Here is an 11,597-nt window from a genome sequence, read left to right on the forward strand (position 1 = left end):
TCCCACACCTCAGACGCGTCGCCTCTGCCTTCCTCTACCTGCGAGGAAACTCACCACTTAGGTTGCATTCACTAGCCCAGCTTGTAAGTGATATCATTCGAGCCTCAGTGCACAGTTCACTAATCCTGCATACTTGAAACAGTACTTTATCCCGTCCGAAACGTCGCTTTGGACAGATGACTGCAGTGCGCCGAGCCAAGCGACCTGCTCCTGAGAGCCCGGACCCGGGCCCGAGCGCCAGCAAGGTTAAGTGCCAGTACTGCCCGAAGCTTTTCGATGCAAAAGCTCGGGGAGCTCAGGCCACCCATCTCAACGCGTGTAAACGACGTCATGATGAGTTGGAAGCGAGTGAGGCGTACGAGAAGCGGTGTTCCAAGAAGGAGGCAAAAGGTGCGTCGTTATCATTGATATTCTTGTGTTTACTTTTACGATACTGTTCCTAGCGAAACAACGAACACATCGTGAGCTATCCGCGATTGCCGAGGTCGCCTCTTCGTTTCGCGGGCCGACCCTCGAAGAGCCCTCTGACACAAGTGAGTCGTATTTGTGCTATCAATTGAAGCTTTACTCTTATCGCAGATCACGAAACAGTAGCCGTGGACCCGTACACTCAATATATGGAGATCACGTTGACGGACCCAGGCTTCAAGGTCCTCGAAAATCAGCCTCTCGGCGATGAGCCCCTCGACGACCAGCCACTCGACGATCCGCCACTCGAGACTATGGATAATCACTTCTCAGACGGACTGCGGTCGCGTAAGCGTTTTCTTCTTTCTCATCTAATTATGGCGCTAATTTAACATTTGCCCAGGTTCGGATTCGCACTCGAACTCGAACGAAAGTTCGTCGATGGCAGATTTTGGTCGTGTATCACCGCCCCCTGTGTCGGTGAATTTCTCGTCGACGCGATCGCGTGGTAGCCCTATGGAGTTCAAGACCGAGTACCAGCCCAAGGGCCGACGGGCGGAGACCACGAGCTACGACTCCTACGACACGTTCCGCTCCCGGTCGTATGTACCCGAGGCCAAAGAGGACGTCAAGCCCTGGTTTCCGTTTCGATCTCGAGGCGATAGCGAGTTCGCGTCGATCGCCCTGGACGCCAATCTCTCGGATTCAGTCGTCAACCGGATCCTTTCCCTCATGCGAGATGTGGTAGAAAAGAGGAAGGACGTCACATTTACTAACTCTCAGGATCTTCGGAAGGTTTGTGACGAGGCGGCGAAAGAGTTTACGCCTGTAAGTCCCTTAGATGTATCGCTGTAAGATACCATGTATATACTATCTGCATAACTCTGTATTAGTTTCAGGAGCACCCTATCAATCTCGAACATAAGAAGGACGAAATTGAACTCAACTTCATGGGGCGAGATCTATGGGACTGGAGTCTCGACCTCCTTCATAACGAACAGCTTGCTCCCCACTTTGTGTGGGATGCTCAACGCGTTTATAAACATAACGGAAGACTTGGCCCCGAGAGCAATTACGTGAGGTTCATCGACGAACCTTGGACCGCCGATCGGTGGTGGGATATTCAGGTTAGTTCGGTCGTTGAAATCGTACATTATTAAGCTGACCATCGCACTGCGAGTAGGACTCGCTGCCTCAATACCCAGACGCTCCATCGGTACCCCTCGCATATGTTTTCTACGCTGACAAAACCCGACTGTCTAGCGCTGGCAACGTACAAGGGTATCCAATTGTCGCTAGATGCGCCAACCTTCCTGTCGACATCCGAAACGGGCGAGGTGTTGGAGGTGGCCGAGTTGTGGGATGGCTACCGCTTGTAAGTTTCTCTTGGCTATGTTTCACTCACGCGATCATGCAATTTGCTGACACCAACCTCGCTCACCAGCTGCCAGGCGACGCAGAGAAGGATGGAACCCTGAGTTACACAACACTGAAGCGTGTTGTATGGCACAAATCGGTGGCCAAACTATTCGAAGGAGCTCAACATTACTCGCACACCGGCTATTATTTTTCTGACTGCTTCGATGGGATCCCTCGATGGTTGTTTCTTGTCATTCTTATTTTATCTGCCGACTATGAGGAACAGTAAGTCGTAATATATTTTATCTCTGGCATTTCTGACATTGCAGATGTGTCATGGCTCTGATCCGGGGAGCAATGGGTAATTTTCCATGCCCCGTCTGCTTGGTACCGTCCGATCGCCAAAGTAGGTGGGCGGAGAGCTACCCTCGGCGCTCTGCCGGGGTTGCCGAATCTCTCTACGCCGACATCAAGTCCGGCGATCGAGCTAAGAAGAAGAAGGCCAGGACCCAGCTCCAAAACGAGGGCTGGAGGCCTGTCGAAGTATGTAACCGACGTTTCACACTCAGGCTTTTATTTTACTAACATTGTTATATCAGAATGCTTTCTGGCTTCTTCGAAGCTCTGACCCGGCTGATGCGGTCACAGTCGACCATCTCCACGCTTTCCATCACGGTTTATACGGAAAGCACATCCAGCCCGAGCTCATCAAGATCCTCGCGAGCTTCGAGAACAGCCGCGAGTACCTTGGGAAGCTGGACAAACAGTAAGTTTCTCAAAAGCTCCTCGCTCTGCCTGGTGATATACAGCATATGCAGGTTCTCCCAACTTCCGAGCTGGCGTGGCCTTGCCCATTTCAACGCGGTCAGCACCGTCAATTTCAGCGACGGGAATAAATTCAGGGATATTTCACGGGTGAGTCATTGTCACAAGTCTTGCATCTGTCAGTGCTCAAGGTGCTATAGCAAATGCTATTTGCTGCGCACAATGTCATCAAACGGACACAATCTCCCGAGTTCCATGTGCTGCTTTGCGTACTTAGTAACTACCTCGAGATAGACTCATACTTCGGACTCGAAGTCCAAACGGACGAGACACTGGAGGCTCTCGACAAGGAGGTGGAGCGCTATGGAAAACAGCTAGATGTGAGTTAATTCTGATCCCGGTGCTTAATTCATTATGAGTTCATGATGTATTTTACAGGTATATATAGAGGTTGCGAAGGCTGCGAGGGTGCGGATTGAAGACATCAAGATCCTATGGGATTTCCCGAAGAATCACGCGGTCCTCAAACACGCAGTCGAGGATCTTCGGAAGAAGGGTGTCAGCCGCAACTCGACGACGAGGATCAATGAAGGAATTCATCCTCCCTTCAAGAGATCATATTATCTTCGGTGTAGTGGTAAGAAGGTCGAAAAGCAGGTACTCATGTCTAGTACACTTCTCGGAGATGCCATTACTGATCTCACTGTCTCCTTTTTCTTATTTTGATAACAGATCCTCAGGATTGAAGACCATCGACTCGCTGTATACATAATCGAGGAACGGATTCAAGCTCAAGAAAAGCGACTGAAGGCTCGCACATCAGTATCTGACCATCACGACGACTGGATCGGTCCCGAATTCGAGGGCCATTTCCACCTCGGTTCGCCATCCAGTCCTCAAACCGTCAAGGACCTCGTCGACTCACATCGCTCCTCGGATCGAGCATTCATTAATTTTCGTAAGTCTCTCAAGGTGTTCATTAATGAAGTCTGCCTTCCGGATCGCGGTTACGCTGGGCCGTGCATCAAGGTTCGCGACGGCTTTGTGGTATGTTCACTTGTATTTCTATTAGCATGCGCACTAATAACATATACTCGTTGTTTTATTATATAGGTTCAGGGGTTTCGCTTTGTAAAGGTAAACTACGAGTCGGTAGAGACTTGGAAAATGTGCACGGATCTCCTCCGGTGCACCCCCAGCTTCTACGACAAACCGCGGTACGATTGCGCAATCGTTCACCTCGATGCAGATCCCGACGTCTTTGGGATCGTCCGCTTGGTTTTCCCATTCAAGTTCACCATCCCCGAGCTCGGCGCAAACTGTTCCCCTTTCCATGCCGTCCTCGTGCAGCCGTACACCGGCGTGGTTGACTCCGATAAAGGCTCTCGCACTCGCCGCACGGACACCGAGCTCGGTTTCCTTCGAGTTAAGGCGCAACCTCGCTCCGAGGCCATTGTCATCCCCGTCGCATCCATCATCCGAGGCGCCCTCCTATTCCCAGACTTCCGTCGACCCGACGAGTTCCTCGTCAACGACTACATTGACGGAGACATGTTCCTTCGAATGAAGGACCTCAAGTGGATCGGGCTACAGTAGGACGAACGTTTCGGTGAGTTCTCATTTAATTATATATCGGTCTTCCTCGATGAAAGTTCTAACGTCACCGTGGTATGTGTCCACCATTCTAACTGCTCAAACATGCTGTATTGACCCGCAAACAGATCCATTATTCCTGCAGTGTTTCTCTAACTTATGTCGATCAAAGTAGGTTCGCTACTTTTTCTGGATAACAGATTAATGATCGTTGCTTCATTCAAGTCCCAGTTCCTAGTCTCATTTATTAGGCCTTGTCTCCTTTGCGAACAACTAACTGCCACACCGACACGATTTTCTTGGCGCCTCACTATAAACGTCGCCACTCCATTCGAGCACCCCTGCAGCCCTAACTTTATGAAAACCTCCTCCGCTTACGACTATCCCTCCCCTCGATTACACCCAGTACGCGTAGGAATTGCCCTACGGTGTACCATGGCCTGTAAGTACAAGTTCATATACTGACCTTTTGCGATTTTTACTGCTGACGTCATATTTTCAGCGCTCGCCCCATTCTTCCTCATCCGCTCGTCTGGACTTCAACTCGCTTGAGCTCCTCCGATGCGGCTGCCTTGCCGCAACAACGCCAACCGTCTATAAGTGAACACACAGCACCCCTAGGCCCACCTTTAGCAGGGAACGAAATTCAGGGTCTCCGCAGCGTCAACGAGGCTCTGATGCTCGGCACCAGGGTGGCATCCCACGAACATTACCATAGACTCGGTAAGTTTATTTGCAGACTATCCACGGCTCTAGGAACTCACGCAGGCCATCACACGAACATCGAACACTCGCATCGCATTTTTTTGGTGCCCACAACCCCGTCTCTGTCACTTACACAAGGTGAGCTTATATGAATGCCTCGAGGTTTCGAACCCATTCAATGCTGACTATCATGCTTCAGACATGCGCCTTTTTTACGACGTTAGGCGGCATTATAAGTGAGTCATGCTCAGTTTCTCCTCATTGCTCGAGATCTACTCATCGATTTTCACCGTGCACACAGATCTAGTGACGAGATCGATCAGACACGAGGCTGCATGGCAGTGACTGTGCAGCTTCGCTCTTGCTTCACGCGTCCTACATGCCACCTTGCCTCCTCCACGCTGGAACCAGCCTTTTCATCCGCGTAAGGTCCCATCTCGTATTTCTATGGTACGTCCGTGGCTCCTCCCTCCTCATTCCCATACCATCATGTCTGATTCGAATGCTGTAGTCGAAGACTTCGCCGCTGCAATGCGCGACATCGAGTCGAGCTCTTCCTCCGAGGAGAAATCTGACGAGGAGGAGGATGCCAATGGCGACGGCGATGCTGCCGACAACAGGAACCAGGAAACGACGGAGGAAACCATGGCGCAAACCCGAGTCATGTCTGTGGACGCCGACACAGCACCTGTGCCTCAACTACGTTCGGTAAGTTCTCTCGCCACATTCCATCTATCTTACTTAGCGTTTCAGGGCTTGAAATACGCGCAAGGTCAATGCACCAAAGGTCATTCGACGATCTTGGAGCTTCGTCGCCGTATTAAGGAGCTAGAGGACGAGCTTGCCCTGGCCAAGTCGAAGAAGAAGCCCACGTCCATCGAAACCAAAGTCAAAGACGCCGGGCGACAGTTCGTTTATTTGTTTCGTATAATCCCTCCCGACTATCTCTTCCCACTTCGTGGTGTCGAGCCGCTTGATCCTCGCCATCCGTCTCGGTTCAAGGACGCAGAGAAACGGCGTCGTTGTCTTGTTACTGAATTTGTCAAATTCCTGTCTCCTGAGCTTCGTAAGGCCGTCTCCAGCTATTCGAGTTTCCAGTCGAAGGTACTTTTCTTTATTATCTCTCCCTGGTTTCATTCATACTAATGCTACTACATGCTTGTAGTTTCTCGAAGGCGCGAGGTCCGAGATCGGTATCTTCGTCAACGCCATCAAGTCACAGTACCCACGTATCTACACCGGACTCGGCATCAGCGAGCGCGGACTCTCGACCGCTGAGAATCTCCCGAAGGACCCCATGGTCAAATGGCTCCTCGAGGACCCTTTCGCACCCGACGAGGGGAGCGCCAGCAGCGAGAGCGCCGACAACGAGGACAAGGACGAGGAGGTGGACGTTGTCCCCACCTTTCCGAGGATTCTTTTCCAGGATCCAAGTCTCCCTGACGGCGATGAGCTCTTTCGGCAGCAAGCATTGATCAATGTAAGTTATATTCTATGTCCTAACGATACCGCTCTCATGTCTACTCTATACTACAGGCTGCTAAAGGCGCTCTATTCGGGCAGTCTTCTTTGACTGGACGCGGTGGCTCTGGCGGTCCGAGACCGAGAGCGATCAGGTGGAAGATGAAAGGGACCACACCTGGTCTTATCTGTGCCTTGGCGGTCCTGGTACGTATAATTAGCACTTGCCTGTCGACTTGTTAACTCATCCGATTTCCAGGTGATTCACCGACTCACTGCAGATACCGACTTTAACGCTACGGGAAAGTCTACGCATATCAACTGGGAAGCTCGTTTCGACGAGTATCTTGCTGTGTTGAACAGAAACCCCGATTGGACCGACAAGCTCCTCGCTTTCTGGGACTCCATCCTCTTCCCCAAATCCGGCTCGGCGAAGACAGCCACTCGCACAACGCCTCGTGATCCCATCGACCGCGCTAACTCCCTTTTCGACAAGATCCAGGCTCGTATCGCCTCATCTGAGCCCGAGCCCTCTAATGCGACAGATAGCGCTGATTCTGCTGCTCTCCAGCAGCAGATCAATCAGCTGTCGATCTCAGACGCAAATGGAGCGGTCGACGCTGCGCCTGTGGTCTCTGGCGCTCGCGCTCGGTCGGTCCGTGCGTCCCCCGCTCCGTCTACCCCGCTCGGGCAGGAGCCTTTGAGCTCCGCCTCAGCGGCACCCCTCGAGAAAGCGCCCACGCCCGTACCAGCTCAAGTTGACGTTCTCGCCACGAAACCGGCCCGCAGAACCCGTCAAACGGCCCGGGCAGCCCAGGATGAGGACCAGGAGTCGTCATCAAAGGTGAAACGCAGCGCTGGTAGTGCTAAACGCAACAGGGGCACCTAAGAGTAGTCCACATTGTATTATGCTCATTCTATAACTCGTGTATATTGAGTCTTGTACTTAGTATACAGCTTCTATTCTACTCTCGCGGCTATCCTACACCCTTGCATGAGATCGAGTGATTATACGCGCCTCTGCATTCAGAGCAACGTCACGAAAGCGATTGAGTAGCTTATAAAAGATTGGTATAAGTTCCGCGTCAATCAGTATATAGGGAACTAGGTAACACTGCTAATAAGAGCCATCATGGCCTAGCGGGAACTATGCTTGTTAGTACTTTCAAGTGTATTATTCTTAGAGTGCGAGTGTTCGATTCCAGGGTGTGCCAACTAATAATGATTAATAAGTAGCTACTGGTGCAAGTGTATAACAAATATGATGATCCAAGTAAGCAACGTAAGTAAGTAACGTAAGAAAGTAAGATAAGTAAGTAAGACTAATAATCGGTAAGTAAAAGCAATAGTACGGTACTAATAAAATTGTAGCCGCGTAACCACCGTCGGAAAGACGGCTAACCATTTTGGGATGTATTTCGGATCATTGCGATCCCTTTACAATGGGGCGTTCTTGACGCGCTCGCGTGAGCATGGCTATGGGATTCTGATCGATCACAATGCATCGCCATGGCGTCATCCCATGCCTCATTGCGATCACATGTCTATGCCATCTCTATGATTGGTCCGGCTCATTGGCATGCGCACCCTTGCCGATGGAAAAGCTTTGCGATCATAAGTGCCTTTCATTTTGATCCAATTAAATGCTCAACAGCATTCTAATGGTTTCTAAAGCTTAGCGATGCTCGTGAGAAAGTTCCGACAACGGTACAGCATCTACTCGTCCTTCCATGACGCCAGAGTGTCGGCCGAGGCCCGGGTGGACGACTGGCCCAGTCCGAGCGCTTTCGTCTTCAGCTCGACGGTCTCAGTCATGAGCGTGACTGCAGAGTCTACCTGTCCGAGCGCTTTCTTGGTCCGCGCGAGGTTGTGCATGCGCTGCAGCGTATCGTAGTGCTCCGGGCCGATGATCTTCTTGGAGTCCACCAGCAACTTGACCTGCATCACTTCTGCTCTGATGTAGTCGCCCTTGTTGTACAGCGTCTGAGACAGGTTGTTGATGCTGACGAGAGTCAGCGGGTTGTCGAGGCCCAGGGCACGCTGCCTTTGTTTCAGCACATCGAGCTGCATCCTCACGGCGTCTTCGTGCTTGCCCTGCTTGCTCCATACAAATGCCAAGTTGTTCATGTGGATCAGAACCGCGGGGTGTAAGGTGTTCTCCGACCCGAATGCCTTCTTGCACTTCTCGAGTGCCTCGGAGTGCAGTTTCTCTGCCTCATCTAGTTTCTGCTGGGCTAGATAGGTAGAGGCGAGATTGTTGATGTGGGTTAACAGGTCCCTGCTTCGAGGTGATAGCACCCTCGGGCCAATCTCTGCAACTTGCAGCTGCAGCTCCTCAGCCTCCGTGAGTTTTCCCGCTTCGAGCAACACAGATGCCAAGTTATTTATGCTAGCCAGAGTCTGAGGATGCTCGAGCCCCAGCTGCTTCTGTCTGTACTCCATCACATGCCTGCTTAGAGTTTCAGCCTCCGTGAGCATCCCAGCAGATAGGAGTGTGGATGCCAAGTCTCCCATTCTGAGAATGACCACCGGGTGATCCGGACCCAAAATCTTTGTGAACATGTCGATGATCTTCCTCTGCATCCTCTCTGCATCTGCATATTTGCCCTCCTTTGCCATCCTAGCCCCAATATCTGCCATGATAGACAGGGTATCAGGGTGCTCTGGGCCCAGGACACTCTCGGCTAGATCATATATCTGCTGCTGCAGCTCCTCGGCCTCTCTGAATCTGCCCTGCTCCACATATCCCCAGGCAATCTTCACCATGCTCCAGGCGGTGTCATAGTGTGCTGGGTGTTAAGACTGCGTCTTGACCTTATGTGGAATGTTAGTCGTCACCGTAGTTGACGATATCAAAGGTTCGTGGTCGTCGAAGAGGACGATGTCGACGGGTTCTTAATAAGTCGTCAGCGACGATGAGGTTCTTAGTCTTAGTGGTTGTCTTAGATCGTGTACTATGTTGTAGAAAATCGAGGTCGCACGGGCTCGCGACGACGCACAGCGCGTTTGTCCCGGGCAAGAGGAGGGTGCCCGAAGGGCAATCGCGTGAATAATACGAGTAGCTACGACAAGATTATATACCTAAATAAAACTCGGAATCTATACTATAAATCGACACGTCATGATGCAAGCGATATCGAACAGATAATTCCAACACACCCCCTTGTTCGATACAAGCGAACAAATGTAACGTAACAAAAACGGGCGACGACGACGAAGTGAAAAACGAGCAGACGACGACAAAGGTAACACGATGCAAGGCAAAACGAACGAGCAACGACGACGACGGGACGAAACAGCGAAAAACGAGCGAAAAACAACGAAATAAAACATACAACGCACCCCCTCAAACTCGAGAGGGTTCCCAATCCTACGAAATCCAGCAACAAACGACTTGAAGAACCCAATCTCCGCTTTTGAGGGCGCAGGGCGCGAATGCGGGCGAACGGCGAGGGATAGGACAACAGCGGCACAACAGCACGCAGCGGCGGGGCGACAACGACGGGCGACAGCAACTTCACGGGGCGGTGACGGCTAGTTTTCGGCGACTAGAGGCGCGGTTCGACGGCGGCGGCGGCAGGTTTCGACGGCAGGCGGTTTTCGGCGACCGGGGGCGCAGGTGCGTGATTCTTCGGCCCTCACGCGGGCGATCGCGACGACAGAGGCATCGATGGCGGGGCTACGACGGCACGCAGGGATGGCAGCGGCATCGGCGGGGTCTACGACGGCACGCGAGAGCGGCGGCAACGTCGGCGAGGGGCAGCGCGGCGGCAGGGGCAAGCAGCGGCGTGCGAGGAGCAGCGGCGGCAGGGGCGGCACACGGCGGGAAGCGGCCTCAGCAGAGGACTTACGCAAGGGTCCAGCGGCGACGGCGGCGCACGAGAGACGGTGCGGCGGCCGGGCGTGCGCTCTTGCGAGCAGCAAGGGGGAAGCGGCGAACGACGAGGGGGAGTGATGGCGGCGCGATAAGACGATCCGGCGCGCGATAACGCCTCGACGGCGTGGGACTGTGGCGGCGCGAGTCCCGGCAACTTCAGCGGTGGTGAAGGGTGGCTAACCCTGACGCGATTGTGTAGAAAATCGAGGTCGCACGGGCTCGCGACGACGCACAGCGCGTTTGTCCCGGGCAAGAGGAGGGTGCCCGAAGGGCAATCGCGTGAATAATACGAGTAGCTACGACAAGATTATATACCTAAATAAAACTCGGAATCTATACTATAAATCGACACGTCATGATGCAAGCGATATCGAACAGATAATTCCAACATATGTTGTATCGAGAGTGGTATCAGATTGACTAGTATTCCTAAGGTAGGACTAGCTTGTGTTACATGGGCGAGCAGAGCGAGCCTTATATACAAAGATACGAATGCGCACAGACCAGTTTCCAGATATATCGTACAAGTTAGAGGTCCTACCTCTTTAGGTAAGAGAAGAAAAAGCGTGTCATAACACTGGGCCCAGGATCCTTTTTCTGGTCTCATACACTGCAAGCTCTATCTTCTCACTCTCCTTCCATTTCCCCTGCTCCCTCAGCACAGAAGCCAGATCCGTCATGGTGGACAGTGTGTCAGGGTGCTTTGCCCCCAGCTTCCTCTTCCTGGTTGCAAATAGCTGCATCCCAATCTCCTCTGCTCCTGAGATATTGCCATGCTCGTGTAATGCATACAGCACATGTGCCATTCCAGATAGAGTGTCAGAGTGCTCAGGCCCAAGCACCTTCTTCTGAGCCTCCAAAGCCTTGATGTGCATCTGAGCTGCCTCAGCTGTACTGCCTGCACCCCACTGGCTAACAGCCAGCTCATGGGCGCTTGCCAGATGTCAGATTTACGTCTAGTATTCGACCCTTTACGGCTTTATTGGTTCATCCAGAAGCCTCCTATACGGCGATGTTCCTCCTAGAGGTCTACAAGTAAACATCGCCTTCATACGTCTATTCAGGCGCTTAGTATCCTAGCGGTACCTTAAGCGCTTACGCACTCGTGTGGCTCCGCGTTCATCGCATAGGGCCACGTTCTGCTTACGTAGCCGTCCCGCATTACCGTGGGACATGGACTGCACAGTAGTTACGAATACGGTAGTGACTTCACACGCTCCTGTCATATATATACAGTCGCTACCATGAATATCATCTAAGTCTTCTCTCTCCACCGAACGACTACCATCGTCAGCTATCAGCCTAACCCGCTACTACTCAACCTTCAACACTAACTGCCCGGTGAGTCTGCGCTTTCATAGACATCCTAGCTATACTCGCGTCAGTCCTTTGTCAGGTTATGAGCCCCGCGGGGCGCGGCGGAGCCTAG

The 11,597-nt window shown here is 52.2% G+C and overlaps 3 protein-coding genes across 3 annotated transcripts; 2 read left to right on the forward strand and 1 right to left on the reverse strand.

Moving 5' to 3' along the window:
• Positions 1–176: 176 nt before the first annotated feature.
• Positions 177–4,128, forward strand: CONPUDRAFT_157070 (uncharacterized protein; the record flags this gene model as incomplete). Its single annotated transcript, XM_007774006.1, has 14 exons — positions 177–390; positions 444–533; positions 592–756; positions 812–1,236; positions 1,302–1,535; positions 1,592–1,783; positions 1,853–2,052; positions 2,097–2,310; positions 2,367–2,533; positions 2,586–2,682; positions 2,733–2,912; positions 2,971–3,189; positions 3,265–3,579; positions 3,646–4,128. The coding sequence occupies 14 exons, from the start codon at positions 177–179 to the stop codon at positions 4,126–4,128; spliced, it is 3,195 nt and encodes a 1,064-aa protein (XP_007772196.1).
• Positions 4,129–5,319: 1,191 nt separating this feature from the next.
• Positions 5,320–7,180, forward strand: CONPUDRAFT_157071 (uncharacterized protein; the record flags this gene model as incomplete). The annotated part of the gene is made up of 5 exons (XM_007774007.1): positions 5,320–5,538; positions 5,584–5,934; positions 5,996–6,310; positions 6,367–6,498; positions 6,551–7,180. The coding sequence occupies 5 exons, from the start codon at positions 5,320–5,322 to the stop codon at positions 7,178–7,180; spliced, it is 1,647 nt and encodes a 548-aa protein (XP_007772197.1).
• Positions 7,181–8,007: 827 nt separating this feature from the next.
• Positions 8,008–11,330, reverse strand: CONPUDRAFT_92217 (TPR-like protein; the record flags this gene model as incomplete). Its single annotated transcript, XM_007774008.1, has 4 exons — positions 8,008–9,080; positions 10,623–10,705; positions 10,745–11,101; positions 11,272–11,330. 4 exons carry the CDS (start codon positions 11,328–11,330, stop codon positions 8,008–8,010), a joined length of 1,572 nt encoding a protein of 523 aa, XP_007772198.1.
• Positions 11,331–11,597: the final 267 nt, after the last annotated feature.

The sequence above is a fragment of the Coniophora puteana genome (genome assembly GCF_000271625.1).
Source record: "Coniophora puteana RWD-64-598 SS2 unplaced genomic scaffold CONPUscaffold_11, whole genome shotgun sequence".
Lineage (NCBI taxonomy): Eukaryota > Fungi > Basidiomycota > Agaricomycetes > Boletales > Coniophoraceae > Coniophora > Coniophora puteana.